General features: G+C 37.9%; 2 protein-coding genes and 1 pseudogene across 2 annotated transcripts in view; 2 read left to right on the plus strand and 1 right to left on the minus strand.

The window, feature by feature from the left end:
• The first annotated feature begins 2,058 nt into the window (after positions 1-2,058).
• On the plus strand, positions 2,059-3,797 carry scpp8 (secretory calcium-binding phosphoprotein 8). Its single transcript, XM_088435440.1, has 3 exons — positions 2,059-2,192; positions 2,326-2,399; positions 2,883-3,797. The coding sequence occupies exons 2-3, from the start codon at positions 2,340-2,342 to the stop codon at positions 3,480-3,482; spliced, it is 660 nt and encodes a 219-aa protein (XP_088291566.1). The 5' UTR covers positions 2,059-2,192; positions 2,326-2,339; the 3' UTR covers positions 3,483-3,797.
• A 3,428-nt stretch (positions 3,798-7,225) lies between these two features.
• Positions 7,226-22,684, minus strand: part of spp1 (secreted phosphoprotein 1) — a 74,793-nt gene continuing 59,334 nt past the window's right edge. Inside the window, exons 2-9 of the mRNA XM_088435408.1 lie at positions 15,225-15,353; positions 12,589-12,654; positions 12,286-12,327; positions 12,114-12,191; positions 11,940-12,005; positions 11,679-11,837; positions 11,063-11,383; positions 7,226-7,878 (exon numbers count right to left, since the gene is read on the minus strand). Of these exons, the coding sequence (XP_088291534.1) occupies positions 7,612-7,878; positions 11,063-11,383; positions 11,679-11,837; positions 11,940-12,005; positions 12,114-12,191; positions 12,286-12,327; positions 12,589-12,642 (987 nt within the window). The 5' untranslated portion in view covers positions 12,643-12,654; positions 15,225-15,353 and the 3' untranslated portion in view covers positions 7,226-7,611. The remainder of the gene's footprint in view (positions 7,879-11,062; positions 11,384-11,678; positions 11,838-11,939; positions 12,006-12,113; positions 12,192-12,285; positions 12,328-12,588; positions 12,655-15,224; positions 15,354-22,684) is intronic.
• LOC148411433 (uncharacterized) lies at positions 15,281-20,032 on the plus strand (annotated as a pseudogene).

The following is a 22,684-nucleotide window of genomic DNA, read 5'->3' on the forward strand; positions in this document are numbered from 1 at the left end:
GCACTGGGAGAGCATGCAAAACACAGACGAAGCCTGAAAGAAACCCATCACACACTGTGAGGAAGACATGCTCATCATTCTGCCACTGCGTTGCCTAACGAGTCTTTTTTTTTTTTTTAAATCATGTGAATTTCTCTTCTCTTTATCATGAGTAAATGAATGATTTTTTTTCACCACTGAATGGATAATACTCCGGCTCGGAGGTATTATGACTGCTTCACAGTTCATGGACCCGAGTTCAAATCTACCTCGCTCCAGCCTTCCTCTGTTTCACACACACACACACACGCACACACATGCACACACACACTCCAAAAACATGCATACTAAATTGTCCTTGGGTGTGATTGGGTGCGTGAATGCTTGTCGGTCTCTGCGTGCCCTGCATTTGGCTGGCAACCAATTCAGGGTGTCCACTTCCTATTGCCCCAAGTCAGCTGGGATAGGCACCAGCACGCCTGCGACCCTTGTGAGGATGAGCGGCTATGGATAATGGATGGATGAATGGATAATACTGTATTTACATTTATCACTGTGTTTCTGGGGCTGAGGTTCTCAATCTGCTACTGTTGGGAAGGGTCCTGCACATGAGTAATATTGCCGCCACTGCCCACATGTTCCCGGCGCCCGGTGGAGAGCAGGGGGCGTGGACGACTGAGCGAAACGGCAAGCAGGGAGTAGCTGCCGATTTGAGAGGGGCGACGTGCCATGTCTGCTAGGTCTTCCTTCGTCTGTGTTTCTTTTGAATGCATGCAACAACTAGCAATCAAAATTTAGCGCTAACCTTTAAAAAAAAAAAAAAAAAGAAGGTTTCCATAATAACTGGATTCACGATTCTTAATGACCACTCCTACTGACATATGTCTGTCCACCGCCAGGCAATCACTGTATTGATAGACCCCTTCAGTAGGCTTTCATGAACGGATGTAACGCCAAAGTGATTGACAGAAAAGGCCTTAATTACGGCCATGGCGCTGCACAGATTTGCATGCGGGTCGGTCAACTCATGCCAGCACCGTAAATTGATCGACATAAAAATCAACATATTGGGATTTTCTTTCTTTTTTTTTTTTTTTTTAGATTAGAACTGGCCCTAGACTTTGCTTTTGTGCAGGGACATGCACAAGAAGGGCAGTTCAGGTTAGGAACATTGTAGATAAAGGGGACATTGGTCTTGATCAATACTATCAAACTCAAGGCCCAGGGGCCAGAGCCAGCCCGCCACATCATTTTATGTGACCCATGAAATACTGATTTGACTTCAAGTTTCTGGCTTGAATACTAAGTTTTCTGCTTTTCTCTTCCCTTCCTTCCTTCCTTCCTTCCTTCCTTCCTTCCTTCCTTCCTTCCTTCCCTCCTTCCTTCCTTCCCTCCTTCCTTCCTTCCTTCCTTCCTTCCTTCCTTCCTTCCTTCCTTCCTTCCTTCCTTCCATCCGCTCCTTATTGTCTCTTTCCTTTCCTCCCAAACTTTTAAAATGTTGGCAGCAAAAACAACAACCATTTTTTTTGTTCCCAAACACTCTCTTTTGAACAGTGTTTACCTACCTCTCCATCTCAAAACTGTGAAGAACACTTTTTAAATTGATTTGACTTCTCAGTCGTTCTGGCCCTCTGAGAGAGAGTGCAGCTACAATGTAGCCTACAATAAAAATGAATTTGACACCCCTGGTCTGAATTCACACAAAGATTTGAATATTTATGACCTATAACTTGTGTAAGAGGAAAGAAAAATCAAAGAATTCAGAAATGACTTTAAAATACTGTTTGTATGTGTTACATATTTTAGTTATCATCTCCTTGAATAATCAGTACATCTCGCATACACACTGTATATACAGATAACCACCTGCTCATAAAACATTCTACACAATGTGCTGAAGTTAATATTCAGGCATAGACGATGAGTGCTTTATTTTCAGAAGATGGAGGAAAAAGAAACTTGATTGTGTAACTGAAAAACTGAATCCACATTGTGATTTAACCATGCTTGTTGCTCCTCCCCTGCTCCTCGCCTCCAGGTAACCTGCTCTTACTCAATCCTCTCCACAAACCCGCAAGAGCCCTGCCCAGCTTCTCTGCACAGCATACTTAAGCATCAGATCAGCCCAAATGACACTCCCACATCTTTTTGGACTCAACAGATTTTAAGAGAACTAAAAGATAGGTAGCTCTCCCGCTATCATAAGGAAAAAGGTAAATCTCTTTTTATTTATTGGCATTTTTTTAATGAAATATTTCCTTAAATCCCTAGAGTGACATGTTTGTACATGTGTTTTGTTGTCATGTCCTTGGTAATATGTACTGTAACACTGTTCTTTATTTGCAGGAACAAATAAAAAAATGAATCTTCCAATATTTTCTCTAATCCTTGTTATTATTGCTACAGCATCTACCAAACCAGTAAGGCTCACTCTTATACTTACTTCCTCTCACTCACTCACTTTTTTTTTTTTTAAAACATATGTACGTCTCACTAAAATTCTTATTTTCTCAAGGCAAGGGAGAAATTTAGGAAACTAGTGTTTTATATGAAATTTAAATTGGAAATGGAAACTGCAATGTACTATTAAATCAAGTATTTTAATGTGTAGAGGCAAACACAAAAGAAATGTGAAGGGAAACCTTATATTCAATCATTTCAGATAAAAATCACAAATTGGCACTATCATTTGAATTTGTGATAAGAAGTAAAGTAGAAGTTCAAGCAAGTGTTAGTCAATGACCCGGCATCATTAAACCAATGATTGTGAGCACCATCTTTTTAATTCACAAATACTCGACACATTTATTATGACATAAAAATTAGCATTTTAACTAAGTGTGATATTTGTTACTCTAGATCAGATGTTTTGGGGATTACATTCTTCTCTTTTCCCTTTTAAGATTGATGAGAACCGGCATCAGGATGCTGACGTCACGGAAAATAACCACAGAGTAGAATCACAGGCTCAGGACAACTTGAGTGTTTTTTCTGAGTCAGTTGAGTCACGTGACTCATGGGAGTCCAGAAATGTCTCTGAAAGTGAGTCCTCTGAGCTGCCGTCCAATCAGCCACTTCCAGAATCATCTGAGGAGTCCTCGAAACAATCGTCTGAGGAGACTCCTGACAAATCATCTGAGGGGTCCACCCAGCTTTCCTCGGAGGAATCTTCCGAAGAATCCTCCGAGGAGTCTTACGAAGATTCCTCCGAGGAGTCTTCCGAGGCATCATCTGAAGAGTCTTCCGAAGAATCATCTGAAGAATCTTCCGAAGAATCATCTGAAGACTCAGAGTCCTCAGAGGAATCCTCCGAGAGGTCCTCCGAGGAAGTGCCTGTCACAGACACCGCCATGACAACCGCAGTAGATGGAAATACCCCCACGCCCAAACCTGCCACCACAAGCTCAGAAGAGCTAGAGACAACCACACCAGCTGAAGAGGTGACCGTAAGCTATGGTGTCTCCACAGAGGGTGGAACCACTGAAAGAAGAGGAGACAACTAACACAGAGCACATGCCCCACAAAGAATATGTTTCCGAAAAATGTCTTGAGTGTCCATCCAGTTTCACAACTACTTGTCCTAACATATTCAACACATACAGTATATTTTGGCAATCAACAAGTTAATATATTACTGTTAATATCACTGAAAACTGTATTTATTTGAACACTTAAGATTTGTTTGTATAAAACTCTGCTGATGTACAAAATGTGTTATTGATGTTTTCACATACCATCAGGGGTTGTATATCTAAAATTGCTCATCAGATATAAATATCATGTTCCACACAAACAAAATAAAAAAAGGTCAAAATCTATATTTTGTGACAGCAAAGGCACTTACACAATGCAGAGGGTGAAATAAAAGACACTGTGGTCTGGTCTGAGACGCTCTTGTACCACCAAATGAAATCCACGACAGGAGTTTTGCAATGGAAGATTTAATAACCGTCTACTTTTTATGTATTTTTTTTAAAACATTATTTAGTGTAGATATTAGTATACAGTGATTGTATTGATCGAACAAATCACTTTACCACTCACAGGACACTTCATTGGGTACTATTAAGTTTCAACAGCGCTCAATTATCACGTAAAAATACATATGGTATTATGACGTTCTCTTGACATTGACCCAAAAAAATATAACAGCTAACAGTGAGAATAGCGGGTGATAAAAGGGTTACTTTGCATTTGTATTTAATGTACGGGAGGGGGGGAGGTACCTTGTACTCTGTACAGAATTTAAATCAAAGAGTGGTCAGTGTTGTACAGTACTTTTGTATTCAAAGTTTCTAACGCCATCAAGTGGACACAACAAGAATTGTTGCTGATGGGATATTTAATCTTTAATGTGCTTGAATACAAATGTAATCTAAATAGCCCCCTTTACCATGTATTTCTGATCATCTATAATTTTGAACAAGCTTCTACACATATCAGATTATGGAATAGCTCTCCCCATTTTCCACCATATACCAAAAAATTGCACCCACAAATTAAGGAGCATGGTTTTGTTTAACATATTGTCCTTTAGTGCTAAGGAAACTATTTCTATTTCAACATATCAAACAGTTTTAGACAATTCAATGCTCCCAACTTTGTACCTGTGCACAATTTAGGACCTTTTTCATCTGTACAGTACTTTCTTGGGACTTTTAACATAATGAATAAAAATGTCATGAATATCTCTTTGACAGTACATACAGTATTTTGCAAAAAAAAAAGAAGCAAAAGTTCACCCAAAACTTTCATGCAATGCTTTTTTTTTTTTTTTTTTTTTTACAATATGTCTAATTGGTAAATCAATGGTTCCCAACCAGGGGTATGCGGGCACATTCCAAATGTTTAATATTTATTTTGATTTGTGACTGAGGATGAAATCCACAGTAAAATGCCTCTCATTAATCAGTTGTGCCCTGTTCGATTAGAGAGAATCATCACAATTAGGGCTGGGTATTGGGTTTTAAAAGTGTATTGCGATATATTGCAAACAGCAAAGGCATATTGCAAAACTTATTGTGATATATTGGTCAAAGTTTGGTAAAAAAAAAAAAAAAAAATCTATGGCATATATATTAAAATGACTGAAAAAAAAACGGAGGAAATTATTAAAATTGACAAATTTTATTTATTCTTTTTCAGAAGCCACACATCATTGACACCTCTGAGCACACATGAAACATTCTTTTAAAAAAAAAAAATGCATGTAACTTATTTTCATTTCAAATATGCTCTTGACTGTGTCAATATGTCCCCAGCAGTTGGTAATACTCTTTCGGATGGGACTCATGTAGCAGGAATACACAGGTAACACTTTGCCACAAGTTTCAGCACAGAATACTGGTGATAGTGCTCTTCAGCTGTAAATGAAACAGATCTGTGATATCACTCACGTTGGTGAAAAAAATATAACAAAAACCAAGGAGAAATATATTGTAATTAATCAAATGCGGTGAAACCTCGCAATTTGGTCGCGTCTGTACATTTTTCTCCTTCATATCAGGACAATTACCTAGCATAGAAACGAATGCAAAACGAAATCAAACAAAACAAAACTTGAAATCTCAGAATTCCCTTTTTATTTAAACGCATCATGAGATTCTGCTGCTCGTTAAAATGGCTGTTCGGATATTATTGCATTTCTCGGGACCACATGCATATTGTTTCCAGGGTAGATGGGCAAAGTCCTTCTTCCATGACTGGAGTTGCTCTCCGGGGTAGAATGCCCTCACACGTTGGCTCGAATTGGAGTGCGCAATTGACTAAATGGCCAGAGGGGAGGCAGGGTTGACATTAGCCGTCCCTTTTATTGCATTTAAAAACAACAACACAGCAATCCACCTGTCTCCTGCTGCTAAAACTTCCTCTCCTGCCGCTCAGGCGCCTTCTCCACACACTCTCTCTCTTGCTCACTCGCTCAACCAATCCCTCGCTTTCCAGTCACACCATATACGCAACCCTGTTGTAACATTTTCTTTGGTGTTTTTGAAGCGCTTGGAATGATTTATGTGTAAAACACGATTCATATTATGACAAAAAAATCATGATGCAAAAGCCATTCCGGAGGATTGATATGAAAAATGAAATATTACAATAGATGATATTTTGGAAAAGGAATATAATTATGATTCAATTAAATATCAAACTTCTTCAATCAAATTGCAACCAAAAAACTTCAACTATATCTTTTGTTTATTTAAAAACTGCTTCTGGATTTCTGGACAAAAGTGTGCTTTTTTTTTTTTTTTTTATAAAAACACATTTTTTGCACCTTGTCCCCATATAAGTTGATTCAAAATTGGAACATGTATAGCATATCAAAATTTCAAAGAAGAATTTTAACTGTAAAAAATACATTTAGAACTGAAATGCAGACGTAAAAATTCAAGAATTTACATGTTGGTTAAGTTATCTTATTTTTTTTGTGCCTCAAAAATGAAAGCTCACAGTTTATTCGCTGTATAAGTCGCACTGGATTTTGAGGTGCACTGTCATCTTTTGCGAAAATTCAAGACTTTTAGGTGTGCCTTATAGTGAGGAAAATATGGTAAAATAATGTTCATCTGAATAAAAAAAAAATCCCCATTGATTTCCGATATGACCTAACTTCCTTCATTATTTTTTTACCGTTCATTTCAACAGCTCATTCAGCAGCACACATTTACATCTTTGAAATTAAACACCGATGCACTTTGAGTTTTAACATTCCAAAAGTTCTAAATTTGCCCACCCCCAAAAATTCCAGCATTCACTCCTTCAACATTACTTGACCAAATCAATTGATTAATCATGCAAATTTCTCCAAGTGAAAGAAATTCAAACACATATTTGCATCATTTCCATAAATATCATCACACACATTTCACTAGTTTAATATTCAGCCTTTCAGTCTTTATGATCATTTTCTCCAGAAATTGCATTCAAACCACACCAGTAATAAATGAGCAGACAGATTACACAGCAACCCGTCATTTGTTTGACATTCTTGCCCATACTGATGAAAAACAAGATGTGGACAAAACTAACACACTGACATATTGCCTTTTCATTCAAAAATGTATAGATATATGTGAACAAAACACATTTATTTAGTCAGTTGTAGCAAATAAATAAGTCATATACAGGGTGGATTTAAGTAAAATAATTTTATTTATACTTTTGAAATGGTACAAAATAATACATTACAATAAACATGGGGGGATCCCCATGTAGTGTAAAGTAAGTAGTGAAGACACCTGCAGATTTTATATTATATTATAGCAAGCAACAAGCTAAGCATCACACGAGTGGTTGAATGGATGATGCATATGACCCTAACGTGTTTTGATTCTAATTGTTGCGCTGTTACAAGTATTTTCTTCCTGATTCATCTTTTTTTAATTTTTTTTTATCAGTGTTGACAATGTTGGACCTCATGCTCATGGAACCATAATTTGGAACCAACAGAAAAGACTTATTTGAGTTGTGCCAATGGGCTCAAAAATATTCTGAGTTCGGTCAATACTGTAATTGGTCATAAAAAAAGCATTGAATGTCTTGGATTGTCTTTGCTGTAAAAAGTGTCACCCAACTAGACAGGTCCAGCTCCATCTAACAATCTGTTGGACACCACCGGACTTTCTGGACGACTTATTTGGCGGTGATGACCACCGGCATATCAGTGGTGGTTTCAGAGTCCATCTCGTCTTCGTCTGAATCACTCTCCACGCTGTCACTCTCGTCCGAATCGCTGTCAGCGGCTCCAGGTGTGGCTGTGGCCTCCTCGCTGCTCTGCAGGTTTTCAGACTCCTCTTCCTCCTCCACATCAACGGAGCTGCCGCTATCATTCATGCCATCATTCTCTTCTTCTGCTGGACCAGCATCCTGGTTCTCAGGAGTGCTGTTATCCTGATGAGTCTGAAGCAAGCAAGGGGAATTTTAGTACAGCTTTTTGCAGACAGTTACTGCAAGGTATAATTTTGTAATTTTTTGACAGGAAACCAAGATGCGCAATAAAGGGCATTCATGGAATGGACTGCTAAAACTTTAAACGCATGATTGCCTTGGCTATATACAAGGTTTAGGCTGCTAATGTTTCAATGAAGGATAGCCGCTATTTTTTCCGCACTGTATACCCGGAAGGCTATTTTTATACAATTCTGGCCATACATGCTGCGTGTATAATTGGACACCTTTTCATCAGTACACTCAGCAACAACTTGCTAAAGTCAGGTAACTCTGTATTTCACCATTCCCACTGAGGTACTGATGTATATCTACGCATACAATAACATGATTGTTTACACACTCAAATACACATCCACAAGAAATGCATGCTGCCCCTGTTCACAGCAGTTTATTTCCTATTTTTGTGATGCCGTATTCACAAAATGTATTTTATATCAGTATCAAATATCTGCCAATATTTTACCATCCTGTTCTTCGAATGGAAAAGCAAAATATCTTCAAAGGTGATATGAAAGTAATCAAAGCTTTCTGTAGTTCTCCTGGAAGCCTACAAATATTGAGACTAGGTATTAAATTAAATATTAAAAAAAAAAAAAAAAAAAAGAAATATAAAACACAGTATGACCAGCCAACACTCTAGAGCATTTAAGAGTGTTGCTAGCTAGCAGCAAGTTAATGCTAGAGGCTGCACTGAACACACCTGACACCATACATCATTTTTTATTCAAACTAGAAACATTTTTGAACTGAACAATTGACTGAAAAATGACTTGACTAAATAATAATAACTTTAAATTGATCTTGAACCAATACCTTAAAAATCTTAACATGAAGAAAAAGGTATACATTATTGTGCTGATTTTTTCCCTTTAAATTATGAAAGTCATTAATTTGAGTTAGTTAATTTGAGTTGGAAAAAAAAAGGTGTTGACACCCATTGAAAAAGTTATGAAATCCTGTACAGAGTTTGACAATAAGCGTGTCAATGCACCGCCTGGTGCCATAGATGTGCAATGACTCCACATTGGGAGGGCGTGGCCCACTTTTTGAGAAGGACACACACATATATATATATATATATATATATATATATATATATATATATATATATATATATATATATATATATATATATATATATATATATATATATATATATATATATATATGTAAAATAATTGAGAAGCACTGGTGTAGAAAAATGCATATTTTTTTATTTACATCATTCCTTCTCAAACCAAGCTATATCATACTGAATACTGTATAATTAGAATCCAACTGAATTGTGTTTGCAATAAATAAATTTTCAAATCACATTGTCCTTGTTTCCCACCCCACATATAGAGAACTCTAAGGAATCTTTTGTGTGGGGAGATGAATACACCTAATACCACTAGTCAGGCCTTTTTTTTTTGTCGCTTTTATATTTTGTGTTGCTCTAATGAAGTGAGCCATCATCGCCAGTGTCAGTGTATGTAACAAGTTAGGGTTAGTTCGTTTAAGAGCATCCTCATTTCCTCGTTTACTTAAAGACTTAAGATCAGGCTTTGAAGGAACCAATCATTTCAGCACAATCTCTAAGCTGCCTACAGCCAAATGGACATGGACTCCTTTAACGGGATGAATGGTTTAGCCGGCAATGTCAAGTCGCCTGTTGAAACGCTGTAATTAGGATTTTCCTAAATTATGCCCTGAGTATTTTCAACTACTGTATTTTTTTTCTCGCTCTTGAAAGCTTGCAGCCAGGGCATTAGGGGTTTTGCAAATTTGACATTCTTTGGTTTTGTAGCATACAAGCAACAACTATGGTTGTCCTGACGTTAAAAAAAAAGTCTTAGTAAAGCATATTAGTAAATTTCTTTTAAATCACATAGCTCTTTATAATAGAAATATATTTACATATACAGTATATGTCATACAGTTTATGCTAGTATATATTGTTAATCCTGTTTAGGGACAAGGAGGTGAAGCCTGTCTCAACTTACTGGCCGAAAGGCGGTTGCCATCCTGACCTGGTCACCAATCAATCACAGGGCACTTACGGGGCACATAGGGACTGTGAAATGACGTCAAACTTTCCATGCACAAGTCAAACTATTAAACCACTACAACTTCAATGACCTCCTTTCGGTTTTTCACCATTTTTAATATCTGCAAATAAAGGTTCTAAATCTTCGGTGTCAAACCCAAGTCCTCGAAGGCCCTTAGTCATTGATGTGTGTTTATCATTTTTTTAAATAATAATGAAATGAGAAAGAAGATGGGTTAAGTGATCAGGACCATAATATTGTACCAAATTAATTCTCAAAAGTAACAAATATGCTAAAAAAAACAACAACATTTAAATGCTAATGCTTTCAGAACTGGAAGTTTACACATTTGGATGACTCATGTTCTCACATGTTGTCAAACAATAACACAATATGAAATGTTTGCACATGCATTTTCAACTAAAACTTTGATTTGTACTGAATTGACACTTTGGCCGCAGTGATGGACAAATGGTGGCCACACTTTAGAGTTGCATTGAAAAACGCTTCAAGAATTGTGACATTTTCCCTGTGGAAAATTAGGAGAAATGTGCAAGAAGAAACTGACCAAAAATCAATTCAAGTTGCATAATTGAGATTTAGGCGTTACTCACAATCAAGTGTGACATTTGCAGAGGTTTGTTAAATGGTTTTGGGGCTCTATTTTTGCACAATTTCCTCCCCACTACCAGTGGTCATCATGAAACACATTTTTTGTCCCATGGTCTTAAGCTCTAACATAGTTAATGGTTTAATATTTATATTATAAGATCTTGCCTGTGCATTTTTCCAACCAGCAATTTTTAACTTTTGTTTTTTTTTTTTTTGACTATGGGGCAAAGCTTGAAGTCTTAAACCACAAACACCCAGTTGGTGCCTGCAGGATATTGAGGTCTTGTAAATATAGCTACCACATTACCAATTCAACCAATGAATGAGGAATAAATGAGCCCTCTTCTGCTGCTCTCAGTTATATGTCGTTCTATAATTTATACTTTGAGTTTGAAATAATAAAATAAAACATTTTTAGCAGTCTGACGTCAACGTCCATAAAAAAACATTGCTTTTAACAACATACCGTATTTGAAAATAATTCGACTGACCTCACTCTTGTACACCTCTGGTGACTTCTCCACCTCATTGTTGACAGGCATGTCATAACCCGATTTTTTCTCTGCGTCACCGTACTCATAGGACTTGTAAGATGAAGGAGCTTTATGGTAGCTCTTCTCCTCCGCATAGACATAGCTCTTGTATTCACTGGGGTATCTTCCAATGCTGTCACCACGGCCTGAATCTGTGTCTGTGATAATGGTGGGCAACAGGGGCTCCTCAGTCACAATGACAGGGGTCACTGTCTCAGGAGCAACAGTGGAAGACTCGCCCGACTCTGAGTTGTCTTCATCTTCTTCTTCTTCACTTTCCTGAACGGGACAAATGACAACTCAACATGAATGGAGGACTCTCTGGAAGCGCTCATTGGAAACATGTCATCTTGTTACTGTGCTCAATGCATATCAAACAGCTAAACAACTACAGTATGTTAGCTAATAGTAAACGCTTTTGAAAAAAAAAAACGATTTATTTAAGGCTTAACCCTTTCAGGTGAGCTGAACCACTTACACTCAAGAGTTCAGCCTGTCGGAAATGTACCCGCTTGTTTTTGGAACGTAAGAATGAGCCTCAGTATTGAAGGCATGTGCCCAGGTTGGAACTCACGCTCTCTTCTGATTCGTCTTCATCATCATCGTCCTCCTCCTCCTCATCATCATCATCACTGTCTTTGTTTGGCTCATCTTGGTTGTCGACGGAGGGTGTGTCTGTTGTAGTCTCATCTGTAGTTTCAAAGTTGACCAAAGCTGGAGTCTCCACTGCTACCTGCAACAAAAACGACAAAATCCAAATGTTCACTGTCAAAATATACATACATTGTGAACATCTTGGCATTGCCAGGATTTAAATGTTTTCCTCATGATTTACCTCATCAGAACCATCTGGGCTCTCATCTGAAGCAACAACAAGAGGTGCTAAAAAATTCTGGAATAGCTGCAAGAAAAAGAAAAATTGTGGCACATGAATTCCATCATTGCATATAACAGACACTCTAGAAATGTAGAAAATACGTTTTTAGTTTGAATTGCAGGAGTGTTGTACCCTGAATGGTGAGACACGGAATCGAGACAATTCAGCCATCTTTTTCCTGAAGAGTGAAGAAGTTGGTGGTCGTCTGACCTGTGGACAACATCAAGAGTCATTGTGGATGTCTCTGTCTGTCTGTCTGTCTGTCTGTCTGTCTGTCTGTCTGTCTGCCTAACTTTATACCCACCACTTCTTCAGAGCTCTCTGCAGAACTGGCAAATTTTCTTGCCTGGAACGTAAAAAATAAAAATCAATACAAAATAAACTGAGTGATTTTTTTCTTTTAAACTACAATGTGTCATAGATGTCAACCAATATGATGCAAAAAGAGTAGACTGCCTTCCTTAGTGGGGACATTTTTGAGACCATGCACTCTGAACACTTGCCAAATCTCATTTATTTAAATTCAACATAGCTGAAATGGATGGAAAACATAGTTTGCAGTTCATGACACACATGTATTGAAGACAACAAAAAGGAAATGACTCACTGGTCGGCAGAGAACTGCGGCAAAGAGCAGGACAAAAACAAATGCCACTTTCATGGTGTCTGGTGTCTACGAGAACAAAGGGAAAAAGGAAGCACTTATGTTAAACTTAAACAATATAATGCATAAAAAAATGTCAAATACCCTAGATCACAGGTGTCGAAGTCCAGTCCTTGAGGGCCGGTATTCTGCATGTTTTCTAACCCTCTCATTCAAACACATCTGATTCAAATGCAGGGCTTGCCAATAAGCTAATCAGAAATAATGCTGGATACCGGCCTTGAGTACTGGAGTTCAATACCTATGCCAGGCTTGTCCAAACCCGGTCCTCGAGGGCCACCTATCCTGCATGTTTTTCATGTTTCCGTCGTCCAACGCAGCTGATTCAAATGATCAAGTTTTTTGTCAGGCTTTCGCTGAGCTTGCTGATGAGCTGATCATTTGAATCATGTGCGGTAGGAGGACAGAAACCTCCAAAACATGCCGGATAGGCGGCCCTCGAGGACTGCGTTTGGACCTGCCTGGTGGGCAGTTTTCTCTCCCCAACACACCTGATTTAAACCATTAGCTCATCAACAAGCTATGCTGGAGCTTGAAAATAATCCTAATATTTGAATCAGTGTGTCTGAGAGCCAGAACTGGAAAACATGCAGGACACCAGCCCTCAAGGACCGGAATTGCCCACCCCTGGCCTAGGTAGACAGTGTTCCTTTGCTTATCGCAGGGGTTGTATTTACAAAATTACCCGCAGTAATCGAAACTGCAGACACTGAACTTTTTTTCCCCTTCTTTTGTTCTTTTTCGTAAAAAATAAATACAATCTTTTTTGCATGTGGTTCGACTAAGAACTTGTAAAATTATTAAGAAAAATAGCAGGGTAAAACTATCACTGTGTGGGATAGGAGTTGAGACCAGCTATTTAATAATAAAAACAACGCAGGTTCGGCAAGCAACAGTAGCTGAGTTCAGACAGTTTGGGAAAATAGGCATTCTAATATTCCAGGACTGACAGGGTTGGGTCATCGGAAACACGACGCGATTTGACAAAGACTTCAAAGAAGGAATCGAATGTTATACTGCGGTATAAAGGCTAGTGACAAGGCTTGTGACATGAACCGTATGACATGACAAAACCTGCAACAGATATGGTCTTTTCTTTCATAAATCGCTATTTTTTTTGACTGGTTTGACTTAAAATTAAGACAAATTGCAAAAAAAAAAAAAAAAAAAAGACACATAAACCTGCAATGGAAAACATGATGGTCATAAGTGAAAATCCGCAATGCAGTGAATGCGATAAAAAAAAAAAAGCGCAATGTAGCGAGGGAACGCTGTAATATTGGGTTACAAAAAATAAATATGTACTTTTAAACAAAATTTCATTGGGACGTTAAAGCTCCCTTAATACTTTAAAAGAAGGTCCTGGACCCTAACCCTGTCACGACTTCCAAAAAATTGCACCATTATTATAATGTAGTTCCCAAATTGTGAAACTAATGTTCATATTAATATATTAATATGCTCATATAATGCTTATATTGAATAACTAGAAGCAATTTTTAAGAATGCAAAATGCTCAGCCACAAACAAAAAAACCATAAATGTTAAAAAATTGTTGTTGATAGTGCTTCTTCTGTCATTTTTGTCTTTTGTGTTCATATAAAAATGTTCATTATAAATAACAAAAACTATGAAAATATCATCATCCGCTGGACCAGCATCCTATCGGATCATCTCAAAGAATGATCAAAAAACAGTTCTTCAAATCAAAGTCTATAAGGTACAAAAAGTTTCCTGCAAATCACTAGTGAGGTACACTGAAAAATATACATTCTAGCATTGATATGCATTCAAGACATTTTCAACCAGTTCAAATTGCAAGCTCAAATCAATCAAAATAAACGTATGTTAGGTCAATGAAAATAACCTGTTTTGTTTACTGCACTGGAGCACGTTCATTATTGTCAGCTCACAGGAAGAAGAACAAGAACGCTTGGATTCTGGTTGTGTAATTTACTATTTATGAAGCAGTGTAGCATGAAAAGAGTCAAATTGCTGGTTAAAATAAAAGTGCATCCGCCGCAGGACCCAAAAATATGGAAACAACTGAAAGGCCAAGTGCTACACCCACTCACACAAACACAGAGCAAAAACTAACATCTCATTCCAAAACCATGCCTTGTAATCTAGCCGCCACTCGTCAGATTTTTTTTGGCTTTCCAACAAGTTGCCTGGATTTTCGGCCACACAGCCGCACAAGCAAGTTGGTCAACCTCAATTTACTCCCGCCAAATATGTTTAACGGTGAGATACGAGGGAAATTGTATGCATAAAAATGAATTATTTTCACAAATGAGGAATTATTTGTCTGTCTACTCAAGACTGAAGAAGCTAGTATAACTGTAGATTCAATTAAAGTAAATGATCCTATTTAAGTAGCTGCAGGAGAACTATTTGCTGGGGTGCAATTATGCAATAACATGTAATTCGGTTTCACTCTAATCCTCCGACTATGTTCCAGATGTTATAAAGTACATGCTGCTATTAAAATCAGTAGAAAGCAAATAATTATTAGATTCATCAAACCCCCCTCCTAAGAACTCCTTGTTGTCTTTCACATTTTATGAACGTGTACTAACCTTGTTTTGAGTAGCAGGAAGCTGAAGAGAGAAGACTGATGAGGTTGGATGTTAGTATGTTCCTGGATGCTGCGCACTGCCCTGTGATGCTACTGCACTCTCCCTGCTGGCCTTTAAATCCTTATGCTTCTGTCAACAGCCAATCAGAGTAAAGTCTGCAATGTCATGAGGTTAACCGCTCCTTGGTCCACCTCTTGTCTGTCTCCCCCACTCTTCCTTTGGTTTGTGGTGTGGGGGCTAAAGCACATACACATGTAAAGAGAATTAAATTGATCTAAGAAAATGTTACAGCATGATGTAGATTTAAAAAAAAAAGAAAGAAAACACCATCAAGACCTCTGACAATGATTCAACTTCTTCACAGACAGAAAAATGTCAGACTGAGGTCTACCCGGATTATTGACAATTTGTCTGCAAGAGCAGACTGAATCATCTTAAACTGTCAAGAGAGGAGAATAACCAGATTGTGTTGGCTTTGCCCTTTTTCTGTGGGCATATCCTGTACGTAAAACAAAATATGTCATCCATTAAAAGAAGAAACAGCAAATGGATTGAATTAGTGCATATGTGTTTTTTCAAGTACTTTCCGGCTACAAAAACATGTTACGTCATCGATATTATTTTCCTCCATGCATTTGCATATTTTTTCTCTGCATACTCCATCATTTTCCACATTGCAGAAACATATATAAGTGGGGTAACACAAGAATGTAAAATGTCTATTGCATGTGCATCAAAACATAAGTCCTGCAACTTCAAAAGTTAGCTGTTCTTGTGTCCTGAGCCAAAATATCATTAACTGTTAATGCAATAAAAGAACAATGCAACCAACAACATTGTGCAGTATTTGCAAAGTAGAAATTGTAAACTGCAACAGTTAATTTTTTTACGGGCATAAACGACCCAACAAAATGTGTTCAGTAAAAGATTGGGTCACTATATTCTTTGTCATTTCTGCATTCTGACTGTATTTGTATTTAAGCTTATGACCCAGGTCCTATTTTTATGTAACACATTGCCTTTAAAGTTAAACATTAAATTAAATGTGTGAAGAAAATGTACAAATCCAAATCTCATAATAAGCAATGACTGTTCAAAGATTGATTGATTGACAAAATTTTTGAACATGTTTTAGATGGGAATAGGTATAGGAAACCTATAAATACATATCCATTTTGACGCCTTAATCATGTTGACTCAGTTAAATCACATGCACAAAGTGGAAAAATTTGACAACTACTAGAACAAGTCAGCGTACATGTCCATATATAGACGAACATGTTTATTTGGCAGATATACAGTGATATATGCTTTTGTGGCATGTGAGTATTTTGGCTGTGAATCACTTTTGAAAGTAAATTGGTGACCGTGAATAACCGAATTTTAATTATAAGATAAATTATTAAACAATCAATAGTACATTTTATAATCATCATTTTTTGTTACTATTGAGCGATAACTACCAATGTACAAATTTGCTCAGGTTCATGTTTTTTTTTTTTTTTTTTCCACAAATTGCGGGTCTGGTCACTTATCTGTCATCTTCTGTTGATGTTTGTTCGTTTTTGTGGGTTAGTGTCGGGATTTTCTGTTCTGGGTTTTTGTGGGCTTTTGTTCATGTGTTTTAGTTCATGTTTTGTTACCCTCGTGTCAGTCCTCGTAAGCGAGATTGTTTCTGTGGATGGCCTTGTCTGTCTTGTGTTGGCCAATCAGCTCCCCCTTACAATTATTTTCAGCTATTGCTTATTCTCTGCTTTCACTTCTTGTCAGGTCATTGTTTACGTGTCTTAGAGATGGAAACATCCAGACTGATTCCAGTCGTGTGATGCTAAGATGAAACGAATACTTTTAAGAGTTGATGAATGAGGAAAATGAGAGAGAGTGAAGAGCAGAAGAGGTAACTGTGGTGGAACATGAAGTAGCAAAGGATGAGGGGAGGAGGGCATTGAAGAGGATGAAAAGTGGAAAGGCACTTAATCCTGATGATATACCTGTAGAGGCAGGGAGGTGCCTTGGAAAAGTAGCAGTGAAGTTTCTGACTGGATTGTTTAACAGGATCTTGGATCATGAGAAGATGCCTGCGGAATGGAGGAGAAGTGTTCTGGTGCAGGGGGATGTGCAGATTTGTGGTAACTATAGAGCAGGGGTCACCAACTCCGGTCCTCGAGGGCACCTATCCAGCATTTTTTCAGTGTAACCCTCCTCCACTGCACCTGATTCATAGGATGTGCTCATCAAGAAGCTCTGCAGGAGCACCAAAATGATCATGATAATTTGCATCAGGTGCAGTGGAGGAGGGTTACACTGAAAAAATGCTGGATAGGTGCCCTCGAGGACCGGAGTTGGTGACCCCTGCTATAGAGGAATAAAGTTAAATAGCCTTACAATAAAGTTATGGGAAAGAGTAGTTGAAGCTAGACTAAGGGCACAAGTAAGCATTTGTGAGAAGCAGAATGGTTTCATGCCAAAAAGGAGCATTACAGATGCAGTATTCGCTTTGAGGATGTTGATAGAAAAGTACAGAGAAGGTCAGAGGGAGCTGGATTTTGTCGTTGTAGATTTGGAGAAGGTTTATGACAGGGCGCCCAGCATTCTGAGCAGTCTTGTCAACTATGGTATTATATGAGGAAGTCTGGATTGACAGAGAAATCCAGAGCAGGACATGTATGAGGACATTAAGACAGTAGTGAGATGTGCAATAGGTGTGACAGAAGAGTTCAAGGTGGAGATGGGTCTGCATCAGGGATCAGTTCTGCGCCTCTTCTTGTTTGCTATGGTGCTGGACAGACTGACAGACGAAGTGAGACAAGACTCATCATGGATTATGATGTTTGCAGATGACATTGTGATTTGTGGTGAGAGTAGGCAACAGGTGGAGGAGAAGCTAGAGTGGTGGAGGTTGACCCTGGAAAAGAGAGGAATCAAGGTTAGCCACAACAAGATGGAGTATATATGAGTAAATGAGAAGGACCCAAGTGCAAGATTTAAGATACCAATAGTCCAGATCAACGGATAGGGTGGAAAAGAGGTAAAGAAGTGTGTGCAGGCAGGCTGGAACAGGTGGAGAAAAGTGACAGGTGTAATGTATGTGCGATAGAAAAAGTTCAGCTAAATTGAAAGGAAAGATGTACAGAACTGTGGTGACAACAGCAATGTTGTTTATCCTGGAGACAGTGCCGTTTAGGAAAAGACAGGAGAAAGAGCTGAAGGTAGCAGATATGAAAATGCTGAGGTTCTCTCTGGGTGTAACCAAGATGGATAGGGTCAGAAACCAATACATACATCAGAGGGCAAGCACATGTTGGAGTTTTGGGAGATAAAGTCAGAGGGGCCAGACTGAGATGGTTCGGACATATCCAGAGATGAGATAGTGACTATATAGGGAGAAGGATGCTGAATTTGGAATAGCCAGGCAGGAGGTCTTGAGGAACACCAAAGAAAAGGTTCATAGATGTAGTGAAAGAGGACATGAAAGTAGTTGGCGTGAGAGAAGATGCAGAAAACAGGCTTCAATGCAGGCAGTCGATTGGTTGTGGTGACCCTGCGAGAAAAAGCCGAAAAGGAGGAAAAAAAGATCCAAGCCACCATCAAAGGCCCCTATTGCTTCATTTTGAACTTTGCATTTTCAAATGGAATGTTGACAGTTTATGTTCTGCTGTACTAATTATATTTTGGGTTGTATTGGAATATAGCCAATTTCAGTCAAAACATTACTGCAGTCCTTTGGCAAATGATTTGTCTCAAAATTATTCAAACAAACATATTCAGGATTTTCACATGTTTTTCAGATCCATAAATATATATGCAATTGTCACGTGCTTGTTGATGTGTATTTATCATGACTTACCATTTGTAATTCTTGAGTGCTGTTTGCATGTTGTTAAATTTGCATTTGAATCAGCATTTGGATCAGCAGGCAACACAGAATCATGGAAATGTTTGTGGATCTTAAATACACATGAAAATCACGGCTTTATTTGTGTGAATAATTGTAACACAAATTTTTCTCTATAGATCCACGTCACGCCACAACACAAGGTGCTGCGTTCACATTCTATGTTATTATCGGAAAATGGGATGTTAGCAGATGTTGATGCCAGTGCCACAATTTTAATGCCATATCGGCACCTTTTCAAATACTAATACCACTAATCTTACCACTAATTTTACTGTTGCATTTTGTAATGTATTGTTGTTACGCTATTGAGTACTGTGGGGATATTTGCTGTTTTTGGACAAAGGAACACAGGCGTACTCAAAATTATGGCATTGGTGACAGCTGTATAAGCTCGCTACATTACTTAACATATGCAAATGTCCACTTTCATCATTACGTTTCTTCCAATGTCCCATGATAATTGGGTGTGTGGGTGATGTTTTTTCTGTGTCTGGTCTGAATATATTGTCTCACGTCTTGTTTCCATTAAGGCATGTTGGTCTGGTAGTCAGTTTATTTTTCAAAAGTGCTGTCTGTATGGCTAGTAATGACCAAAAGGGAAATTTTGACATTTCAAAATAGTACTGAAGAAAGTTCTTTAATTATTCAATTGATTTTTTATTGCTATTTCTAAGATCAGCTTACATGGTGGGGGTGGGGGTGATTAGCAGTGTGAATTATTATATTCACACTATACTATATTACTATACTATATATTATACTATAACAACATAAGTGGCACTTGTCATTAGTTCAGCTAGGAGTTTTCCTTTCAAATTTTGGTGAAAGTTGCATTTATAACACTCGTTTTTATGCTGCACTAATATTCACTTTTGTGTGAATCCATTGGTAGGTGGACAGCAACACATGAGTGGTTGAGGGTGGAGTGATAAAGTAGTGACGTTTATTCAACAGACTGAAAATGACTGCTTGTTTTGTGATTAATCCGTGGACTGTCTGGTTTCCTCACTGTTGCCATTTATAGAATGGAACAAAAGAATATACGTGTTTCATGATCACACGTTCATCTGAACTTCCTCAGCATTTTCTTCCAATTATTTTTTGCTGTGGTCAAATTTGTTGTAAACTTCCCTTCACCACAACATTAAAAATAAATTGTGTTTTCATCTACACAGGTTTATTGCTTTTTGAAATCGTTATAGTACACACACAACAAAAATGGTTTCAGGAGATGTTTTATAATAACTGATGAAGAGGTTTATCATGCATTTAATGACGAGGCCCAGTGGGAAGACCAAACTTTACTTTAAATGATATAAACCTGCCCGATGCTCAAAACATTCTGAGCAGTCTTGTCATGGAGAAACATCCACATATTGTAGTGCCATAACGCTAGCCTCTTCCTGTGCATTGACCAAGGTAAAGGCTCTTTTTTTATATGTGAATATCACAATGGCCCACAGTGAAGGAAATCTCATAGTTTGTAGTATAGGTTTGAAATAAATATTTTGTGTCCTGGAACTTGACTCAACTTGAGTAGCTTGGAAAAAAAACTACCACAGGCATTATCATGGCAACAACATGGCAACACAGACGGCTTGTCCCTCCTGCCATGGTCAACAACAGAAGAAGGAAGGACATCAAAATGCTACCCAAATGGTGGTATTTCACACAGCAGTGGGTGACCAGCTGCCTGGGACAATTTATGAAGCACAGATACATCCCATCAAAGACCACACAATGTTGAATGGGTATGAAATATGAAAATGGCCTGCTCATGGCAATACTGACTTACAACAGTTCTTCAGTGGTGTAGTTGTTCCTCTTGCGCCTTGCAAGGACTGACGTAATCGCTCACCCCTCCACCCCACTTCCACTACTAGCCTGTTATTAGCAATGTCAATCCCAAACAGTCGATACCTCTGAAGGCATTGTCGAGAGAACAACCACGGTTATTTTGTAGATTTGGGGCATATGAAAACGATTGTCTGGAACACCCTCCAAATATTGGCACAAATATCAAACATCTTCACAACCATGTGTACTCTTCACTACTGATATTTTGCTATACTGTTACATTTGTGAGTCCACATTTGCTCTACACAAGTAGTTTTCTGTAAATCCGCCTATATTTATTCATGCACACAAAAAGACATACTGTCAATACAGGCAAATGCAAGTTTTCCACAATTTCAGTCACAGCGAAGCAGATCTCAAATTCTTTTGCAACTTGATGACTGTGGAATTATACCCCATATGCAGCCATCAAATTTCTCCGCTCAGGACTGCCTTTGGTTTGGCAAGTGCTTCAGACATGTCTTGCATTTGTCCCTAAGGTTGTTATTACATATAGTTGTCCCATGACACGCGCAGTCAGATGATGGAATATTTAAGCGCTACAGATAAAGCAGCAGGATGTATCCAATGAAACAAAGTGTCTCATAATTTCTTATATTTTCATTCCCGGTTAAGCTCAAAACAACAGCAATACAATAATCAACACATGAGTGAAGAGGAGCAAAATAACTGATGTCCATCAAGTTTGAATAGGAACAAAAGGATAAGCAGTGATCTTAACACATCAAAGAGTTTATCGGGTGAAAAAGAATTGTAATTTTATGTAAAGAACACAAACTTGGTTAACAACTGCCTTTCTGCTCATGCTGACTTTTTTTGATTGGCAAAGTAGTTGCCTCACCAGGGTGTGTTCTTCATAGTTGTGGCTATGAGCGCATATGTCGCCAGGAGTATTATTGGGTGGAAAATGAGGATTGTTTTTGTACAGTTTGTAACTTATGAAGAACAGCAGTACTGCGAGCTCATTTAAGTGAGGTTGTTCTACTGACTAAGGTTCAGTAAAACGCACCATTAATATTTGTCACTGGGTCATTGTGGTGGAATAAAAACAGCCAATGGAAAATTTCATGGTACAATTGATCAGTGCTGGAATCAACATTCAGAAAAGATTTGTAAAAAGAAAACGCAAGTACTGTACAAGTTAAAAGAATAGAGAGCTTTTCACCCCAGGGTGTACAGGGATTTTTCCCTATCATGCCCCTTTTATCACCCAACTTTGTTAAATATAAATATACTTTTACTCTGAACCCCTCAAAATGTTCAGTGGCATCAGCACTATTAGACTGAAAGTCGACATGTTTTGACAATCTATGAAATATTTTAGCCTCCTATTTTTTTTTTTTGGATGCTTTTACTTTGATATCACACACCTAAAAAAATGTAAAAGCCTGAGATGGGTCCAAATTTCCCCTGGGGTTTAAATAATATATGAACCAAAGTATTGGGACATTGTGTATGAATAAAGGGAACAATCAGGATGAAGGAACCAAAGAATTCAAATCAGACATCACATTTAAAAATATAAATAAATAAATAAATAAATAAATAAATAAAAGCTGGTATATTGAATGAATAGGCAAATTATGCCTTATTGTTATGTCTTTTGTCAATTTTATCGGTGTGTTGAATCAATTGTATTTGTATTGTTGTTGTTTTTTGTTTTATTTTCATTGTTGGGTGAAATAAATAAAGTAAATTAAACTGA

The sequence above is a fragment of the Hippichthys cyanospilos genome, chromosome 15, assembly GCF_059441005.1.
Source record: "Hippichthys cyanospilos isolate Australia breed blue-spotted pipefish chromosome 15, RoL_Hcya_1.0, whole genome shotgun sequence".
NCBI classification, from domain to species: domain Eukaryota; kingdom Metazoa; phylum Chordata; class Actinopteri; order Syngnathiformes; family Syngnathidae; genus Hippichthys; species Hippichthys cyanospilos.